Source organism: Micromys minutus, assembly GCF_963924665.1.
Source record: "Micromys minutus genome assembly, chromosome: 18".
NCBI classification, from domain to species: domain Eukaryota; kingdom Metazoa; phylum Chordata; class Mammalia; order Rodentia; family Muridae; genus Micromys; species Micromys minutus.
The window spans coordinates 24694526-24716199 of NC_137953.1; the positions used below are offsets into that span (position 1 = coordinate 24694526).

Here is a 21674-nt window from a genome sequence, read left to right on the forward strand (position 1 = left end):
GCGCCGCAGACTAGAAAGCTGAGAACTACTTTTTCCACGGCCACGCCTGAGGCTGGGTGGCCTCGCGACCCCGCTCGGCGCACGCGCCCTAGCCTCCAGGCCGCAGCCCGGGAAGCCCCGACGCGGACGCCAGCGTCACCTCGCGCCGCCTCCGCCCTTCCTGCCTTCCGTTTCCTTCCCGCGCCTGCGCGGCCCCGATTGTTTTGGCTTTCCGGTGGGGCAAAGGAAAAGGGCGCGGTGAGGCAGATGAAGGCGGGGTCCAGCCTCCGGCACCTGAGATCCGGCCTAGCCGCTGCTGGAGCGAGCCGGGGCGCGGGCGGCAGGCCGTGACCGCCCGGCCCGGGAGAGGCGAGGAAGCGGAAACGGGGGCGGAAGCCAGCGGCCCGGATCCCCGCAGCGCCACGCCCCCGCCGTGCGTGCGGCCGCGTGAGTGCTGCCCGGCGGAGCAGCGCGGTGAGCTGGGCGGCCGGGGCCTAGGTGAGCCTGGTCGGGCGCGAGGTGGGCGGCCTTTGTGGGCCGGGGCGGCGACGGCTTTTCAAACTCCGGCGCTTCCGCCGAGCGCGCGGTGTTTCCGGCGCGGCCTTGCGCGGGCCGCGGGGCTCGGGGCGGCGTCCTTCCGAGGTAGAGCTGTTTTTGCCCGGCTCGTGTCGCGGCAGCCGAAGACGGGCGACCGCGTCCCTGCCTTTTTTTTAATTAAAAAAAAAATTCCCTTAAAATTTTTTTTTTTTTTGTTGTTGTTTTTGGAACATCGGCAGTAACCAAGAGTCAGCCAGGTTAGCCGGGGTTCTGTTGTCCTCGGCCTGCTTGTGCTTTACTGCGGGGAAGGGGAAGCTGCCCTTTGGAACCTGTTTGCTTTAGACGGAAATGATGGGTTTGAACTGGACTCCCGTCTTCTCCCGCTCACTCGGAAGACGGTGGGGTAGACTGTGGGCTGTTGTAGTGCAGTTGTTTTGAGTTAACGTGGGCTCTCCCCCGCTTCCCGCCCCACCAAGCTCCTGGCCTACTAGTTTTAAGATTCCTTTTTATAGCTCCTTAAAGGAAAAGAGTACGTATTCTCCGGGCTGCAGATCTGTAGAATTTCCTTGGTCGCCCCTCATAAGTTAAGCAAGAAATTAAGAGAGTAAACCTGAAAGATTTCGCTTTGTGAAAAGCTATATCGGCTTTGTAAAAAAAGAAAAAAGAAAAAAAAAAAAAAAACGGGGGAAAAAGTGTTGGTCACGTGTTGTTTATACATGAATCTGTAAGTCTGGCTCACTTCGGAACAGCCCTATCAGCAGTGTGCTCTGACTGAGATGATCTTTTCTTCCTGTGAGTTAATACGTTTTTTTTTTTTCTTCATTTCTCTTGAGTTGTGGATTCTTCCCCAAATTTGAGCAATATAGACCAGGTCTTTTGCAGTTGAGAATACCTTCGTTTAGTCGGCCTTTGTGTAGAGCTCTTATTTGTAATCTAAGGTCGATCTGAAAAGCCAAGTCAGTTGTTTTTCCCAGTCTCTGATGTGAAGTGTTGCTGTCCTTTTCGTCGGATAACTTTATGCCTTTCTGCTTTGCTCTTTTGTTTAGTTTAGCGCTTTTTCGGGTTCTTTTAGATCAGGGCCAGAAATCTTAACGAGGGTATATATAATTCTTGGCAACTGTGGCTTTTCCGTTGAGCATGCTTTGTATGTGGCCTGTGTGTTTCCACGCTGTTATTTCCTCTATTGAGATAAGTACTGTAATTATTCTCCTTTTTCTTTCCATAAGCACAGTATCGTAAAATATGTTAGCGTTATTTACAAATATTGTAAAGAGATCACAGAAATAAAAGGAGTCATAGTAATTAATTAGTGAGGCCACTGTATTTTATTTTATTATATTTTTAGCTAGCAGAAATAAAGAGCATTTCTTAGTTTCTGGCTTTGAATATTGAATGTGTTTTAGATGTGTGTTAAATTCCTAGAAACCTGAGTTGTTAATAGTGTGACCCAGGCTTGCCTTAAATCCCTGCTTCAACCTGGGGTTGCAGACTAGTATTAGCGTACCATGCCCTATTGAATGCAGTCTTGAAAGCCAAAAGATACCCGGTTTTCCACAGATTTGCATGCTGTTTAGAAAATAGTTTGCAACCACCACCACCCCCTTCCCAGCCACATTCCTAAGACAGTTGGGGCTGAGAAAATGACGGGTTTTGCGGTCCTGAAACATGTCTTATACACAACCTTGCCCTGTTTTGCAGTTTGAATAAAACAGATACTTATGTAACTTGAGTTAAGAGTGTCGGGTTGGTTTCCAGGGTGTATGAAGGGTGTCCTTGATGCTTTTGCAGGATTGGAGTTCTTAGATCCTTCTATGGGAAGGAGAGATTATGTGGGATATTGAAGACAGTGTCATGGTACCTACCATCTTTCTTTACGCCACTCATAAAAGACAGTAGTGACTTGTAGTGCCTTTCTTTGCAAGCAGGGACTTCCAAGAACTTCACCTTTGTGGTTTACTTGTTTTTGTAACACTGGGGAAGCAAGCACCTCACTTTAATTACTGAGCGAAAGCCCCAGCCCTTGGTTTGTTTTGTAAGTGGCAGGATCTTGCTGGGTAGCCTAATGTTGGCCTGAGCTACCAGGATTCGTTTCCTCCCTTGCCTGCTGATGAGAGGGGGGCACACTCAGCATCAAGTCTTTAGTTTTGTGTTTCTGTAAGGAAACACATTTTAGTAGTCATAATCAATGTTAAGGGACTCTACCCCTTACATTCCTATATAAGAATGTTTGAGTATCCAAAATGACACTTATATAACTTGGGTGTCGGGAATGACCAGTTGATTTAAACAGTGCTGGGTGTCTGAAAACACTTCTTGGTTCTCTTGTCTGTAGTTTTCTGTTGTGGTTGGAGGAAGAAAACAATGTTAATAGAAATCTTTGGGTCAGTTTTATTTCAGCCAGGCCCCTCCCGATTCTTGAGGCTGAGTAAAATGGAGGGGTAAAGGAGCCATAATCCAAAATGGCATCCTGAGCTCAGTTATTCTGTCATAGGCTCTTGCTGACGTACTGATGATGCTGTCATGTAGGAGCTTGTCCTTATGCTTCAGTTTACATAAGTACAGATCATTAACCTGATTGAGCAGTGAGCCCATCAGCTTGGGAATAAACCTGAATCTGAAGAACATTTGGGAACAGACCTGAGCCCCAAGATTTATTAGAGTAGGGAAATTACTGAAATTTATTAGATTTGACAAACTTTTGTTTTTATAAACAAGCAAACCCCAGCCATTCTCAAAACCCTCCCAGAACTCATTTGTTTAGCACTTGTCATTTAAAGATCACAATAGTGAGCAGGGTGTAATGGTGCACTTCTTCAGTCTCAGCACTTGGGAGGCAGTGACAGGCAGATAGATCTCTTAGTTCTGGGATCTCTAGGCCTCTTCCTAGCATGGAGAGTTGGCCTTTGGGAAGGAATACAACGTTTCACCAGTGATTGGACTAATAAACGTTGTTGTACAATGTGTCCAGTGCTCTGTTTAAGGCATTGTTCAAGGATGACCCTGAAATTTTTCCAAAGCTGTGGAAGAATTCTATATATATGAGCAAACTTAAAGCTGCAGGAGTGGGCTTTTCCTTCCCTACTGACACTTGCAGTGCTGGAAGATGGTAGTAAGAGATGATGCTTCCTACAGTTGAATACTTGGAACCTGATTCCTAGAGGAAGACCTTGATTTTTCTTTCTTTCTCTCTTTTTTGAGAAAATTTTGGATGGTATCTTAGTATGTATGTAGCTCAGGCACAGAATGTTTAAAATCTACCTTTAGCAGTGTTTTATTTTTGCTGGTTGAGACAGGGTCTTGCTGTATAATCTAGTATATTGGTTCCTCTTGCTGTGATAAAATGCCCTGACCAAAGGCACTTGAGGGTAAAGGCTTTGTTTTGAAGTTCCAGCTCTAAGTCCATTGTGGCTGAGGACTGCAGGAGCAGGACTTGAGGTCAGCTAGTTACACTGCATCCACATTCCAGAGAACTGCTGTTCCCACCCTTTCCTCTGTTGTGTCCAAGGACCCTCTGTCAGAAACTGGTCTCACTGCAGTGGACATGGCTTTTAATGGGTCACAAGAAATAAAGTAATCCAGATAGTTCTCACTCAGCAGGCACGTCCAAAGGTCCATCTCCCCAATGATCATTACTACAAAAATGCCACACAGTGTAATAAAGTCTAATGAACTTTTTTCCTGTCTAAAATTTTGTAATGTAGCAACTTTAGCCTTGTTCATATTCTCTTAGCTGAAGCTGGCATGGAAGTAGCCATGTAGCCCAAGTGTTCTCAGACTTGTAGTCCTTTTGCCTCAGCCTCCCATGTTGAGGGATTTCTGGTAGTTGTCACCACGCCTGTTCTTCCTGCCTTTGACACTTCATTTTTCACCCACAACTCAGTTAACTGTTGATAGGTCTCACTTTTCACGTTCAGTTGTGCTTATCTGAACTTTATCCTCTCTGGCCTGGTGAGCATCTGAAAGTTTGCTTTACTCTTGTTTATATTTCTGTAGTTACAGGTTTTCTCTCAAACCTGTAGGAATGAAAACTAAATTTTACAGTACAGTTAGGTGGTGTTCCCACCGCTTATCATATTTCATACCTTTCTTTAATTTACATTGATTCTCTAATATCAGTATTTTCAACCTATAGAACAAATTCATTGTTGTTACTATTTTATGAGTGTCTGTAATAATTCACTTAGATAAATCGGCAGGTATCTTTCAGGCATCTGAAGACTCACACATTTGGAGAATGGGTGCTTACACGTGCTAGACAATCACTTTGCCACTGAACTGGTCCCCCAACACTTTTATACTCTTAGAGCAAAATGAAATGGACAGTTCTGGCAACACGTGTATATATCTGGGGAGGGATGTCTTTTCCTTCACTTTTGGGCTTGATTTTTTTGGAGCTTTAATGAAGGGTCTCATAAGGATACTAAGAAGTGTTAGATGAAATATAGGTGTGATGGCTCATGTCAGAGATTTACTATGAGTTTTATTCTGGACTCAGTTCCAGACAAAATATTCTAACAAAAACTACAGGTATATATTTTAGTCAGTAGCTATTTATCCTAAAAAATTGTAAGGATATGCATAGCACCCCAGGAAGCTGAGACATGGGTACCCTTGGGCTAACCTGAACTACATATGAGATCCAGCTTTCCTCACCCTACCCCCAGCTCTAATGCTAGAGTGCTTGCCTAGAATACATGAAGCCCTGGATCTCCATATACTGTATATGGAACATTGCTGTAATCCCAGCACTGTGGCGATAGAGACAGGAAGAACAGAAGTCCAGCCTGATAATAACTGTCTTACTCTACACAAGTAGACTAAAGTAAAAGTATGGTCAATTTTTTTGTGAATTGAGTTGTATTTTTAAAAATAAAAATCCATTCAGTTGCATGCTGCCATTGAGATGGTGATGTGAAGGGCTGAGCCAAAATACATTGACCTTGAGTTGGAATAATACATGTTTTGAAAGAGCACTTTAAAGTTAGGTAACTGAATTTTGTATGTTGACAAAGCCCAGAATATTTAATTAGATACTAAATATTTTTTTTCCTTCTCATTGGGAGTAGCTCTCAGTGGTAAACAAGTGCTTGCTGGGTCTGCCCATTTTACTTGTTCGGCAGTATGTCTTAAGGAAAAGAGTAAAGTACCCCGTGCCTCTGCCAATAATTTGTAGTTTGAGTGGGCCATAGTTGTATAGGCTTGAAGTCCCAGTGCTAGGGAGGTTCAACTTATTGACCAGCCTTGTCTGTATGTTGAGATCTCTCAAGAAATCAACTCAAAACAAAACCAAATAACACAAAACTCAGTGCCCAAGTTTGAAGCTTAAGTTGACCCTATCTTGAAATAAAACAACCTTGGGCTGGAAGAGAACTTGGTAGAAGAAGGCCTTAGGTTTATCCCCATCACCCCTTAGAAAAGCTCAACAGTTGAAGGAACGCTGTATTTCAGGGGAAATGTTTCTGATATCAGCATCTTTCTTACAGTTACCCATTCATTCTTTAGTCTGCCCCGGTATCTCTCACTGGTTTTTAAGAGACATTTAAAAAGTTATTTGTAGGGCTGGAGAGATGGCTCAGTGGTTAAGAGCATTGACTGCTCTTCCAGAGGTCCTGAGTTCAAATCCCAGCAAGCACACGGTGGCTCACAACCATATGTAATGAGATCTGATGCCCTCTTCTGGTGTGTCTGAGACAGCTACAGTATATTTGTATATAATAAATAAACAAATGAACAAACAAAAATCACTTTTAGTTAACAGTAAATGTATGTGTTTGAGTGCTCGTGGTTGGTTACTCAGTACCTCAAGTGTAAATACTAAATACTCAATAGACAATGGTTGAATTCATTTGAAGTAGTATTAATTTATCTTATAAAAGCTAAACAGTTTCTTCAGTACTATGCAACAAAGGATGTCAACTTCTATTGATAAGGCATATGTGATTTATTACTTATTATGCCACTTTCTGATTTTGGAGCTCAGGATTAATTATCTAATTTAAAATTGAAGTGTTTTGGGGGGTTAATTTATGGGTAGCCATCTATTTGAATTTCCCTCTTCATTTTCTGGCTTATATTTCTTTTGACATCACATGTTACAAATTCTGAGTTCCAGATACATGTGTGTGTGTGTGTGTGTGTGTGTGTGTGTGTGTATGCTATTTGTCAAGTTTTTAATTAATTTGCCAATTTAGTGATTATTATTGTTTTTGTCTTCAGTTTGCCAAGATCAAATTTTTTACAACTTTATTTAAAAATAAAGATACAGATACAGATTATTTTTTAGCATAAATATATATGAATATATTTTTCACAGTACTTGACTTTTTTTAAGGTTTGATAGAAATCTCACTATTTGCAAAGATCATATGTAAAACAAAATGTAACATGGAAATAGTCGAAGTTTTTGGTATGTAAAGATTAAACATAATGATTTTTAACTACCAAAAATTGCCACAAGGCTATCATCTTCTTAGCTCTTGAGGTCTAGGTGTACCCCATTTTGAGAGGGTGCCACACACTTATTATCATTGTTATTATTATTTCTAAGAAAGACTGAGGCTTCCACTTTTTGGCTTTCTCTCTCTCTCTCTCTCTCTCTTATTTATTTATTTATTTATTTATTTTTGAGCTTTGTATAATCTGTGAGTTGTTTTCTTGGGTATTCAGAGCTTTCCGTGGTTAGTATCCAACTATCAGTGACTGCACATTGTGTCTGTTCTTTTGTGTCCAGATATTTTTTTAAAAGATTTATTTATTATATATAAGTACATTGTAGCCGTCTTCAGACACACTGGAAGAGGTTCTCAGATCTCATTGCAGATGGTTGTGAGCCACCATGTGGTTGCTGGGATTTGGACTCAGGACCTCTGGAAGAGCAGTCAGTGCTCTTAACCACTGAGCAATCACTCCAGCCCGTGTCCAGATAGTTTTAAAATTAAACTTTAATTCATTTGAATTTGTTTTAAGATTTTTGATAATTTCTTGTTTTACATGGGTTGGATGTTTTTCCTGCATGTGTGTTGAGCCATGTATATGCAGTGCAGAAATGGCCAGAAAAGGGCTCTTAATTCTTTGGAACTGGAGTTACAGAAAGTTGTGCGCAGTGGGTGCTAAGAAGGAACCCTGGTCCTGGAAGAGCAGCCAGTGCTCTTAACCACTGAGCCACCACCCTAGCTCCAGTTTTTTTGATCTTTTATTAAGTGAATATTATATAGTAGAATATAGCTGTGGATTTTTTCCCCATTGAGTGGTGTTATTTCTTGTTATAGCAAAATAAAGTATAAGCAGCCAAAAAAAGGGTTTGTTTTTGCTTACAGTTTTGAGAGTATAGTCAAGCAAGGGATGAGGCAGCTGACATACCACCCTACAGTCAGGAAGCAGCAAATCTGAATGCTGCTTTCCACTGTTTCTCCTTTCTATTCAGCCTGGGAACTACATTTATAGTAGGCCTTTTCACATTAATCTAACCTAGAAACTCCTTCACAAACCTGCCCAGAGATTTGTTTTCACGGTGATTCTAAGTCTTGTGAGGTGATAGTCAACATTCACCAGCTAGCTGTTCCAATTTTATTTTTGAAATAAGCTAGTCTTCTTGGTTTCAAGTCCCATATGAGCATGTGTAATTTCTTATGGGTACTTGGGTTTATTGGTGATTTACAATAATGCATTTTAATGAGAGAGAATCTCGAGGGGAACTTGTTCTTTCAAATGTTCTGACAACTTAAGTTCACATATCAGCTTGAAAAACAATTTGTATGGTAAGGGTGTTTCTATGTAACATGTTATTCTCATGAACATTTCTAAGAGGGAAAACACTACAAAGAGATAAATTATACATACTTGTGTATAATTTAGAGAAGAGATGTGACTCAGTGGGAAAGTGCTTGCTAGGTATATTGCAAGATTCTGAACCCTTATCTCCATCTCTTCAACAAAATACCTGTTTGATACCTACATATATAGATGTCTACACAGTAGAATTTCTTCAAATTTAGAAATATTTGAATCCAGTTTGCTGTGTAGTCTTTATGAACATATGAATATGTTCAAATAGTGACAACCACCAAAGGGGGCTTCTGTTTGAGTTTTGGTTTTCCCTTAAATTGCAGTAGGGTGTTGCTTGTTAAATAACTAAAAGATCTGGCTTTTGCAATTTAAATTCTTTAAAGACCTTGAAATTGCCTGCTTATTTATTTGCTTACTTTGTAGGATGCTTATATTTTGTATGGAAGGCAAAAAGTTTAAAGTACAACTGTTAATTTTCTGCAGCCTAGTTATTTTAAATGTGATAGACTTGAACAGTTCATTTTTCTTGTTTCATTTTTGTACTAATACCTAAAGTTAATTGGAAGTTTACATACATATAACTGCAATATTAAAGGTTGTTGTTTTAAATATTGTGTTATAAAAGCTCGATCTACATATTCTAACTGAGCTTTTTTCTTTTTAGTTCTGCAGAAAACCTACTGAACATAAGATGTTGCAACAAAATCTACCTCCTTTATTTTTCCCCTTTGTTCGTGAGCTTCACAATTGCAAATTTGATCAGGATGTTTGGAGAATCTGTTGAAAAAGTGTAGTGCAGGATGACCTAGCAAAGGTTGTGAGCCTGTAGCAAGATACTCAGAGCTGTGGCAGCGCTGTTCTGAATGCTGCCGATAACAGCAAGTGAACCCCCCCTTACTTCTGAAGTATTCATTTGACCTTCCATCAAGACGGGCATTTCTCATCTGTTCTTGGAGATATTAATGGAATACAATCATGTCCACTCAAGAGGAAAGGCAGATCAATACCGACTATGCTGTGTCCTTGTTGGAGCAGTTGAAACTGTTTTATGAACAGCAGTTATTTACTGACATAGTGTTAATTGTTGAGGGCACTGAATTCCCTTGTCATAAGATGGTTCTTGCAACATGCAGCTCCTATTTCAGGTAAGTAGTTTATCTTGTTTAGTTTGTAATAAAAGTGTTGTTTAAATGTCTTTATTACTCTGTGAGTGTACACTCAGCTGTGCCAGAACAAGCAGGAACCCACTGAGCATCTCTGGAGATGCTGCAATGATGCTTCTTCAGTATGGATTCTTTAAATGTTAAAGCGTTTGCTTTTGGGGGGTTGTTTGGGTTTTTGTTAGACAGAATTTTACTATGTAGCCCTGGCCATCCTAGAACTCATTATGGGGACCAGACTGGCCTCGACCTTATAGAGATCTGTCTGCGGCTGCCTCCCAAGTGCTGGGATTAAAGGCATATGCAACTGCTCCCAGCTAAAATGTTAAAGTTTTTAAAATTCCCATCTCTGTGTTTTACTTACATTCTTTCAGAAGATGCAGTATTTGTCAGAGCATTTACTAATGTGGTTAAAAGATCAGGTGACATTTTCACAAAAGTATTAAATGCACAAAAATTGTTGAAATTGACTAAAGTTTTACTACGGGATAGCATAAAAATTAAAAAAAATACTGTTTCTTGGAAATAAAAATAAGGATAGTTTATTCTTTTAGAAACTCAGTCATTATAAGCTGAAGACTTATAAAGTAGACTCAAATACTTTTGGGGGATAGTTGTTGCTGTTTAGATACTAGCTTTAACAACAAGAGTAGGTGCCACTCTTACTAACGTGGTTACTATTCTGCTTGTGGACCTCCAGCCTTACCAGACTCCATACAGTGTTAGTGCAGTATTGGGACTCTCTGTGTCTTAGAACTTGGAAGTTTATTTAGTTATGCTTGTTAGAAATAACAGAACTGTTTTCTTCTTTAGAGGAGAAAGGTTGATTTTAGTTCACAATTCCAAGTTACAGTTCATCTGGGACAAATAATAAAACTAAACTTTAAAGATGATTTTCACTTTTAAGGTTCTTGAATAGAACCAAGGGAAAGAAATTGCTTTTTCTTTCTTTAAAGTGAGTTTTATTCAGTATTTTAAAGAGACAGGATGGATAAGAGAAAATAAATGTATACTAAGTGTATTTCTGTTATAAAAAATTGCTTCTGTTGCCTGTTTGTGGCAGCTGTAAGTAAGCAAGACAGGCTACATGATTTTAAAAGTCGATTTATAAAAATGTGGAGATGGCACGGTCCTCAGTGCGTCAACAAGCCAGGGCCCATCACACCAGTTCCCTGTGCAGTGCCTTTCGCTATGCTTTTGGTTTATGTTGTGGATTTTCACGCAGTTTCAGACACGGACTCGGGATTATATGTTCAGTGAATGGATACCTGAGTTCATAAGCTCTCTCTTCCTAATGACTTAATTGTAAATCATAAGCCATGATTAGAAAGATCTTGTAAGCTGCATAGACATGGAGTTGGTTTTCCCCAGGTTGATCTTTATTTTGTGACCTTGTGCAATTCTCCTACTTCAGCATTGTTAATAGACTAGAAAAGTTAGTTATCTGTAGATGGTCCTGCAACCGTTCGTATTTCCACTTCCCCAAGAAGTGCTGCTGCCTAGTCACTACTCTGGACTTCATTAGAACCTTTCCATTTTCATTAGTGAAATAAAGGCAAGAGCAGGTGATTGGGCGGGGTGAGGGAGTGGAGAGAGAATCAGGGGTCAGAGGACTGGGAGGAGGAGGAGTGAGCTCCAAGATGGATGTCAGGAAGGCTCAATTAGATCCAGATGGGCTTAATTGGTGTTAGCTATAAACATTTTAAGGATTTTATAGTCTTTTATCTCATATAGAAGGGCAGTTTGTATCTTTGTCCATTTGATATAATCTTTCTTGCAGAGGGTTTGTGGATTGAGAATTGAATATATAAACCTGTACGAAAAGCTATACTCAAAGTGACTGAGTTACTACTTGAGAATTACTCAGCAGTTTTATGATACTTGTTATGTCATTATGTGATTCGTTTGGTTTGTTTTTTGTTAGTTTGTTTTTAAGATTTATCTTCAGACACGCCAGAACAGGGCTTTGAATCCCATTACAGATGGTTGTGAGCCACCTTGTGGTTTTTGGGAATTGAACTCAGGGCCTATGGCTCTTAATCCCTGAGCCGTGTCTCCAACCCCTATTTTTGTTTGTGTGTTTATTTTTTGTTTCTAAGCCAGTGTAGGACTTTGACAAAGGGTGAGCAATGTGTCTCAGTGGGTTAGTGTTTGCCACTGAGCCTAACCCTGAGTATGTTTTCCAGAACCCACATGGTGGAAGGAGAAAACTAGTTCCCACAGGTTGTCCTCTGACCTGCACATATTCCCCATGGCGTACATAGACACACATACAATCAGTCAGTCGGTCAGTAAATGTACATTTATCTATGGTCACATTGGTTAGGCTTCTGCTATTTTTTATTCAGGAAGCAGTCACTTTACTGAAGTCAGGTGTTCTTGTGACAGTATTAGATAACCATCCTCACTGTCATCCTTGCTTTATGCCCCTTCTCTACTGAGGTGAATGGAAAACCACTTGTCTTGTGTTTTCAAGGTTTTGTGCAGTTCTTTTTCGGTTGAGGGTTTTGGGTGCATGTGATTCATATTCTCTTTCTCTAGGCTGATGAAACTGGTAGCAGTAGATGTTCTGGCTGTCTTTTCTAAGAACAGTCTCCTGACTCAGTCATAATAATTTGTGTTCATCCTTTAGCCTCAGGTGGGACTCGGGAGCCATGCTGATCGATATTGGTGCCTCTGTTCCCTTATTGCTGCCTGGATTTGACTGTCTATCCATATTGCTGATTTTGTGTTGTATTAGAATTACCTGTAACTCTGTTACTTCTGCAGTGTTTAATCTTGGTGTGTGTGTGTTGGGGGTGGGTACTGTTTCAGCTCTAGGCTACAGCCAAGGCGAAGGACCTGAGACAGAAGCTGAAACAGGCCACGCTCGATAGCACAACTGTTGCTGGTTCTTAGGACTGATGTAGGCCAGTTTTGAACCCACAGTGATCCTCTTGCTTTAACTTCCCAAGAGTTGGGTTTAAGGTGCAAGCCATTGTGTCGGGCAGCAGGTATATTTATTGTTGTTGTATTTTATAATTACTGGAGATTAACCCCAGTGTATCATATGGGCGAGGCAAGAATTTTCTGATTGAAATAAACTAGCCCTGTTAAATTTTTGAAAATTTAAAAATTTCTTGAATTTGGGGGGGCATGGAGACGTAGGAAGAATCTTCCTTATCCTGCATTAATGCCTAACCTCCAGTTTTCCTCTACTATTGCATTCTTTACTGGTAATGATACTATTTTCTTTTGACTCAACTGTTCTTCGAATATGCACAGCCTGACTTGCCTTGTTCCAATGATGAACTTTCCTTCTTGGCCTTACAACTTGTTAATGGTTAACATTTTTCAGGTATTTTTTTGAAAGTAAATAAGTAGCTTTGACTTTGCTTTCCGAGTATCCTGTTCTGTGTTGAGAAAGTAGCTAGTTTTTATCAGCCCTTTGTACTCACTCCTGACACACTTCGTCTCCAACTGGATGCTTGCTCTAGTTTCATAGCCACTTTTCTAGTTTTCAGCTTTTGGTTCTTGAGCTCTGTTTGTATATAGAGTATTCATCTTAGGGAAGAGTTCATCATGTTTGCAAGCTCAAAACCTTGTCTGCCTTACTGTTTATAAGATTACTCAGAGGCAGCAGGGGAGACTGGAATTGAGCCCAAGGCCTCATGTATGGAACACAAGGTGCTCTACCACTGAACTACCTTTCCAGCCCTACCTGTTTAAAGGCCCGTGACCTGCTCCTCTTTCCAGTGTTTACTATACTGCATGAACTTTATTCAGCTATGACCCTACCCACACTGTGTTACCCAAATTGAATGCCTTCCTCATCTCTTTCTTAGAATGAAAATTAGTGACGGTTGGTACTTGCTCTTAATTCATTGCATATCAGGACTTTTCTTTTCTCTTGTGCATACATTAATGTTCTTCCAGCTAAGTATTCTAGTAGGCGAAATGGCTCAACACTTGCCATCAAGCCTGACAACTAGAGTTAGACCCTCCAGTTAGTTCCACGCTGTGAAGGGACAGAGCTGACTCCCAGGAGCTGGTCTCTGACCTCCATGTATGCACTGTGGCCTGCACTGTATCTCACTCAGTGTAGGTATGCATAATAAATGAACTTTTTCTTTTTAAGTCTCGGACTTAATGTATAATGCTACATGCCTTTAATTCAGCAGGAAGCAGAGGGAGGGAGATCTCTGAATTCCACCGCCTGCATAGTAAATCCAAGACAGCCAGAGGTACACAGTAAGACAGCTGACTCACAAGACTTGGAGCATATAATACCACAGTGGATTCTTTCTAGCATAGTTTCCTGCATCTTTTTGTAATGGAGCTGCATGGTTCTTAGGAAATTTAGTGATGTGTAAGCTTTTTAAAGGATGGAATTTGTATACCGTAAAATCCACCCATTTTAAGTATACAGTCAGTTCTCTCCAGCTTTCTTACCACATATTCAACTGCAAATAGAAAAGAAAGAAAACCTTACAGTCTAGGTACTTTTCCTGTATTTACATTGTTTGAGGTATAACAGGCTGGATGGCGTTGAAATTGAGTGGGTTTGCCTTCCGTGTATGCAGTGTTCTTGGTTTGATTCCCAGCACCACATGAACCAGGTGATGGTGCAAGTCTACACTCAGCACTGGAGATTATAGCAGGCGAATCAGAGTTCAAGGCCAGCCTATATGGGCAGGTTGGTATATAGATAAATAGGTGAGTAAATAACTTAAAGGTGTGTGCTGGTTTTATACAAATATGCCTTATTTTTAAAAAAAGGTTAGTATCTTTGTTTTTGTGTGCTGAGGGTTTCCAGGAGCCATCTTCCTTGGATTCTGAGGATGACAGAATCATGCTACCATTTGCACTGTCTAATTGGAGGCATTTCTGTTACCTTGTTTTCATTTTTATGGTCATTTCTCATCCCTCCCATAGCTCATTAACTGCCAGTCAGTTTTCTGTCTACGACTATTTGACAGTTTTTTGACATTTCATGTAAATGAACTCAAAACAATATGTTGTCTTTGTATCTTCACTGAAAGAAATGTTTTTGAGGTTCATTTATCGGTACTTATTTTATTGCTGAATAGTAAGTATTTCATTGTGTGACTGAGGAAGAATGTTGATGTCCTATGGCTTGTTTTCAGCTATAGATTATATATAATTTTCTCAATGTCTTTGAAGGGGCTCTCTATAAAATACATTGAATTAACTTACTAAATTAGGGTCTTGTGGTACCTAGTTTGTTTCCTTTTCTGACGCTTGTTTCCTATGTCTCCTATAGGGCCATGTTCATGAGTGGACTGAGTGAAAGCAAGCAGACACATGTGCATCTGAGGAATGTGGATGCTGCTGCCTTGCAGATGATAATAACTTACGCATACACAGGAAACTTGGCGGTAAATGACGGCACTGTAGAGCAGCTCTATGAAACAGCTTGCTTCCTACAGGTAAAGCAGGCCTCTCCCTGATGCTGAGCTGTAGCTTATTCTATCAGGGAACAGTATCTCACCGATGATATCTTTAGTTGTACAGTCTTATTACAGATTTCATGTGGCTCAGATTTTGTATATAAAATGTGAATTTCAAATAGGATTTCTTTTTAGTTGGTAGTTTTATGATAGGCATATAATTTAAAAGTGTTGTATGCCAAAGTAACGGCCATATTGGTGTAGAAAAGTTAAGTTTGTGGTTCCCCCCACCCCAATTTCCAGGTAACACCGTATTAAACATAAGTTTATAATCTGTGGGTTTGATTACAGAATTAAATTAAAATTAATTAATAAGCTGGGTATGATGGTACATACCTGTTATCACAGTACTGGCGAGGCTGAGGCAGGAAGATCACAAATTCCAGGGCAAGAGTGTTTGTGGTTAAAACGTAAATTCCTTCCTGTTCGATAGAATTACCATAGATACATTTAGGTTCTTATGGAAGATTTCATATTTGTAATGGTCGTGGGATTATATTGAGCTATTAAACAGTTAAGTAAAGTTGATGATTAACGCATTTTAGTATGATTCTAGTCTATATTTCTCAGATTCCCCTTTCAGGATTTTAATAGGAATGTGGGTATTTTCCTATCTCTTTCCATTTTGGAATACTACTTTGTGCTTTGGAAGCTAGTGTTTCAGCCATGCATGATAGTGCCATGCCGTAATCTCGGCAGCTGAGAGGTAGAAGTGAGTGAAGGACTCAGAGTTTACAAGACCCCATCTACAAAAACAGTCAGGAAACATCACTAAACAAGCATTTAGAGAATTTAAAAAGCTCCTTAAATCTGAAATTACCAGTGTGTGCCACTCACCCAGCCTGAACAGAACAGGTAAATTAGGCCATTGGGCAAGAGGAAGAAATGAAAAACTGTATAGCCTAGAAGTCTAATCTCATCATTTCTGTCTTTTTCCCCAAATGTATAATACTTTACAATATGAGACAGTCTGCTATGGGAAACCTGTATCTATAAAAATAAATTGGAAGATGGGAGTATGGTTCTCAGTGCAGAGTCCTAGGTTCAAATTTTCAGCATCTTATTTTAACTTTTTTGTCTACTAATCCTTTTTTTTCCTTAGGTAGAAGATGTGTTACAGCGTTGCCGAGAATATTTAATTAAAAAAATTAACGCAGAGAACTGTGTGCGGCTGTTGAGTTTTGCTGACCTCTTCAGTTGTGAAGAGTTAAAGCAGAGCGCTAAGAGGATGGTGGAGCACAAGTTCACGGCCGTGCACCGCCAGGAAGCCTTCATGCAGCTGTCCCACGACCTCCTCATAGACATCCTCAGCAGTGACAACCTAAATGTAGAAAAGGAAGAAACCGTGCGGGAAGCCGCCATGCTGTGGTTAGAGTACAACACAGAGTCACGGTCCCAGTATTTGTCTTCGGTTCTTAGCCAGATCAGAATTGATGCACTTTCAGAAGTCACACAAAGAGCTTGGTTCCAAGGTCTGCCACCCAACGATAAGTCTGTTGTGGTTCAAGGTCTTTATAAGTCCATGCCCAAGTTCTTCAAACCCAGACTTGGGATGACTAAGGAGGAGATGATGATCTTCATTGAAGCATCATCAGAAAACCCTTGTAGTCTTTACTCTTCTGTCTGTTATAGCCCCCAGGCAGAAAAAGTTTACAAGTTATGCAGCCCACCAGCTGATTTGCATAAGGTTGGGACAGTTGTAACCCCCGATAATGATATTTACATAGCAGGAGGCCAAGTGCCCCTGAAAAACACAAAAACAAATCACAGTAAAACAAGTAAACTGCAGACTGCCTTTCGAACTGTGAATTGCTTTTACTGGTTTGATGCACAACAAAATACCTGGTTTCCAAAGACGCCAATGCTTTTTGTCCGTGTGAAGCCATCTTTGGTTTGCTGTGAAGGCTATATCTATGCAATCGGAGGAGATAGTGTTGGTGGGGAACTTAATCGGAGGACTGTAGAGAGATATGACACTGAGAAGGATGAGTGGACAATGGTGAGCCCTTTGCCTTGTGCTTGGCAGTGGAGTGCAGCGGTTGTGGTTCACGACTGCATCTATGTGATGACGTTAAACCTCATGTACTGTTACTTTCCAAGGTCTGACTCGTGGGTGGAAATGGCCATGAGGCAGACTAGCAGATCTTTTGCTTCAGCTGCAGCTTTTGGTGATAAAATTTTCTATATTGGAGGGTTGCATATTGCTACCAATTCTGGCATAAGACTCCCCTCTGGCACTGTAGATGGGTCTTCAGTAACTGTGGAAATTTATGATGTGAATAAAAACGAATGGAAAATGGCAGCCAACATCCCTGCTAAAAGGTATTCTGATCCCTGTGTTAGAGCTGTTGTGATCTCAAATTCTCTTTGTGTGTTTATGCGAGAAACCCACTTAAATGAACGAGCTAAGTATGTCACCTACCAGTATGATTTGGAACTTGACCGGTGGTCTCTGCGGCAGCATATATCTGAACGTGTACTGTGGGACCTAGGGAGAGATTTTCGATGCACTGTGGGGAAACTTTATCCATCCTGTCTTGAAGAATCTCCATGGAAGCCACCAACTTACCTTTTTTCACCAGATGGAACAGAGGAGTTTGAACTGGATGGAGAAATGGTTGCGCTTCCGCCTGTATAGAGGAGTTGAGGAGGTGCAGGTGCTGCACTGGGATATCCTTTGCTAAACAGAGGATATGGAAGGACAGGATGAGTACATACAAATCTATCTTTGATACATTTTATTTTTATGCCCTACTTAATATTTGCATCAGTATAATATATATCAGTGTGTCATACAGAAAGATATGCTTCTGTGATATGAAATAGGTTATTTGATAACTGAGAAACTTAAGTGTATCATGTGAGCATAAGAGTCTGGATTATCTAACATTGTTAGCCCTGTGTATGTACAGTCCAGAACTTTACTTTTTAATCTCCTGTGCCCAGTGTGGTATCTCAAAATTGTGCAGAGATTATTTTAGTATATGTATTGTACTTCGAAAGTCTGGAATATAGTTTTTTGGTTTTTGTTTTGTTTTGTTTTGTTTTTAGTATAATTCCGCTGCACTTAACACTAATGTTCATGTTGGTATAGAAATGTCTTTTAAATCATATTCTATTGTTGAGAAGATCTGCTATATGTCTACGGTATTACACAGGGAAAGCTGTGACTGCAGGATCAGTCTCACTATTCTACTAGGTGCATGTATTCCCTTCCCACTGACTTACACTTGTCTATCTAGAATACAGGTTGTCCAGTCAGCTGGTCACTTACCAGGTGTGGACTTACGTTGCTGGGCTTGCAAATTGCTAGTCCCTCATTGTGCGGGTCTTAATGTGGAGCTTTAATCAGTAAATGTCTCCACTTCCTATATTACATTAACGTTGGCTCATGCATATAACCACCTGCTACTGATATAGTTCTCCATCTTAAAAAGATTTAGAGCGGATTAACCAGGTCATTACATCTTAATTTAATAATGAGCATTACTGTAGAGTGATTGTGTGTAGGTATCTAATAGGTGTGTGTCTTTTTTTAACCTGATGTGTGTATGTTTGGGGGGCTAGGATTAGGATGCGAACCATGCAGGGATTGTCTGCACTGCACTGTGCAGAAGAGCAGATACTAATGCTGCTCTGGCATTAATCCCAGGAACCACTAGCAGTAGTGGGGCACCACCAATGTAACATGAGCACAGGTGCCTCATGACAGACATGGCTGGCATGTTCAACTGCATAATGCTCTGGCACTGTATTTTGAATGACATTAATTTATTAAATAAATTGTATATAATCAGTATCTGTTGTTTCTTTCTTGAGGTTTTGCTGAGCCAAATTGGGTACTTGTAGGTTGTTTCTCAAAAATCTGTTTGAGATAAACAGAGAGAGACCGAAACTGATCCCCCTTCACTGCTATTTCACTTTCTTCAGTCCCATCATCCAACAGCAGTTTTGGTTTGAAAATACTAAATAGAGAACAGTAGAAATAAACCGTTTGTAGGTTTTAATTGATGCGCATTGTCCCTTTAAGCTGCATGTTTGTACTGAATAAGGTACATAACTGTTAGTCACTTAGAAACCAACTCATTTCAGGCTTGCTATGGCATAGAGGCACCACGTTTAAGTAACTTACACCATCATAGTTGTTGATCTACTTTCTAATTTATGAAATCAGCTTTTATAATAAATAAAGGCATGAAAATGGTAGATGTGTAGGATTTGATACTGTGCTCAGCTTGAGGTATGGCAGTCTTAGGATATGTCTGCAGATAAAGGGAACTCTTAGAACTCTCTGTGGGTGTCCTTTTAAAAACTTGAGATAGCCAGGGCAGGATTGTCTGGCTTATAGTCACGACTCTTGAGAGAGTAAAGCACTGTACTTCAGTACTGTTAGTCAAGCCTTAAAATGTCGGAGATTTAACCCAGGGGTTCTGCATATGCTAGAAAAGCATCCAACCACTAAAATACCACACCCCATTCCTTGGCCTATCTTAGTTTCTGTTGCTGCAGTAAAACATGACCACAAGCAACTTCACTTTATACTTTACAAATCGATCTTGTAGGTAAATCAGGGCAGGAACTAAAGCACAGGCCATGAAGAAATGCTACTTACTGGTTTGCTCATGGCTTGCTTAGCCTGCTTTTCCTACACAACTCAAGACCACCTGCTCAAAGATGGTACAGCTCACAGTGAACTGGTCACATCAATCAAGAATATGCCCTACGGGCCAGTCTGGGGGCCTGTGAGGGCATTTTCTCAGTTGTGTTTCCCTCTTCTCAGATGAACTTAGTATCGATTTGACAAAAAATTAAGCAGCACACCATTGTCTCTTGATTTTTACTAAAGGTGTGGTGATAATATGTATTTAATCCATCAACAGCAGGTAAACCTCTTGAGTTCTAAGCCAGCCTGGCCTGCATAATCATGAGTTCTAGCACAGCCACAGCTACTACATAAAGAGATTGTGTCTAAAAGAAAAGACAACTAAAATTTTTTGTTCGGTAAGTAATTTGGGGGACTATATACCATATTATTCATCCATTTTAAAGCACAGAGTTGCTTGGTTTTTAAGAATACTTACTGTGCAACTATTACCACAGACAGTTGGAAGATGTTTTTATGGCTCTCATCCTAGCAGTTCCTCCTCCAAAGAGCCCTTCGTTGATCTTTTGCCACACTGAACCAGATTGTCTTAAAAAGTACTTTTGCTCTGTATATTTGTACCCTTGGAATAAAGCCAGGGTTTGTTTCCAGTTTACAAGGCTTGAAACGTTTCCTCTGCTTGCTTTGCTACAAACATTCATGTACAAGAGAATCATAGAACTCATGGCCAGAAAAGATGCTCACCAAGATAGTCAAACTACCTGAAGGTTAGTATAAAGGAAAAAAAAAAAAAAAAAAAAAAAAAAACTCAAATATCACTGAATCACATTTAAAGGCAATACTGTTAGTCCTAGAGGGAATAGGACATACTCAAGTCCAGAAATAATACAAGGTTAGCTTTTAAAAAGTGAAAGAAGACCTTCTAAGATATCAGGAACTCGGGGGAATTATGACTACCAGACCACCTAAACCATGATTAAAGAGAGTCCTAGATCCAGCAGTGAAAACTGTGATCATCCTAAGTACATGAAAATACAAATCCCTCCAGAAGAGTAGATACAAAAACAGAAATAAAGAATCAAACATCAACACAGTAAACTATTAAACCATGGAGCATAACAAATGAAAACAAAGAATGTGCAAAGCAGCCAGAAGGAAACAAGCAAATGACCCTGAGTCAATACATCTGGTGGTTTGGATAAGCATGGCCTCTATATATTTGAATGCTTGGTCCCCAGTTAGTGGAACTGTTTGGGGAGGATTAGGAGGTGTGGTCTTGTTGGAGGAGGTGTGTTTTACAAGGGATGGGCTTTGCAGTTTCAAAATGCCGTACACCCGCCCTCCCTCTTTAGGATCAAATATGTCCTCTCAGCTACTGCTGCAGTACCATACCTGCCTATCTGCTGCTACTCTCCCCACAATGATGGTAATACACTAACCCTCTGAAACTGTAAGCAAGTCCCCAATTAAATGCTTTCTTTTATAAGAGCTGCCTTGATGATGATGTCTCTTCATAGCAATAGAATAATAACTAAGACAGTACCATTCAATAAATGAATTAAATTCTCCAAATAAAAGACGTAGATAGTCTGAGTGAATTAAAACAGAGTTGGAGGTAGCTCACCTTGCCTGAGAGCATGGATTTACTCTCCAGTACCACAAAACCAAGCACCTATAACCTCAGCACTTGCCAAAAGGGTTGCTGTGAGTTTAAGGGCAACCTGATATACCATCTCAAAGAAACTATAAGCAAAAGGCTGCCAAGCCCCAACAGTATATTTCCTCAATTCAGTAGGGAGAACACATAACTGGAAAGGACAGAAAATGATATTCCAGGCATATGACAATCAACTAAAGCCAATAGAGCAGCTGCACGTTCTGTCTGACCCAACAGATCGTAATACAAAAGTAAGTGACAGAGGCCACCATGGAGTAAATTAATCAAAGGTAACAGAAGCAAAGCATGATACCCATGTTCGGGAAGCAATGTAGAAAGATCACAAGGTAGAAGCCAGTCTGAACTAGATAAATAAAGATATAATGGTTGTAAATCAATATGGACCAAATACCAAAACCATGCAAATTTACTCACACTATTAAACCTGAAGACGGGAGATGTGTGTTGCGGCATATGCCTGCCCTTGTGTACCACACTATTTT

The 21674-nt window shown here is 40.3% G+C and overlaps 1 protein-coding gene across 2 annotated transcripts; it reads left to right on the forward strand.

Annotated features, from left to right (window-relative positions):
• The first annotated feature begins 237 nt into the window (after positions 1 to 237).
• Positions 238 to 18704, forward strand: KBTBD2 (kelch repeat and BTB domain containing 2). Of its 2 annotated transcripts, none has more exons than XM_080931850.1 (4): positions 238 to 477; positions 8966 to 9446; positions 14725 to 14890; positions 16014 to 18704. In XM_080931850.1, exons 2-4 carry the CDS (start codon positions 9277 to 9279, stop codon positions 17547 to 17549), a joined length of 1872 nt encoding a protein of 623 aa, XP_080787976.1. In that variant the 5' UTR covers positions 238 to 477; positions 8966 to 9276; the 3' UTR covers positions 17550 to 18704. The 2 variants fall into 2 exon arrangements, with proteins under 2 accessions (XP_080787976.1, XP_080787977.1); XM_080931851.1 differs by having other exon boundaries at positions 8974 to 9446.
• The last annotated feature ends 2970 nt before the right edge of the window (positions 18705 to 21674 follow it).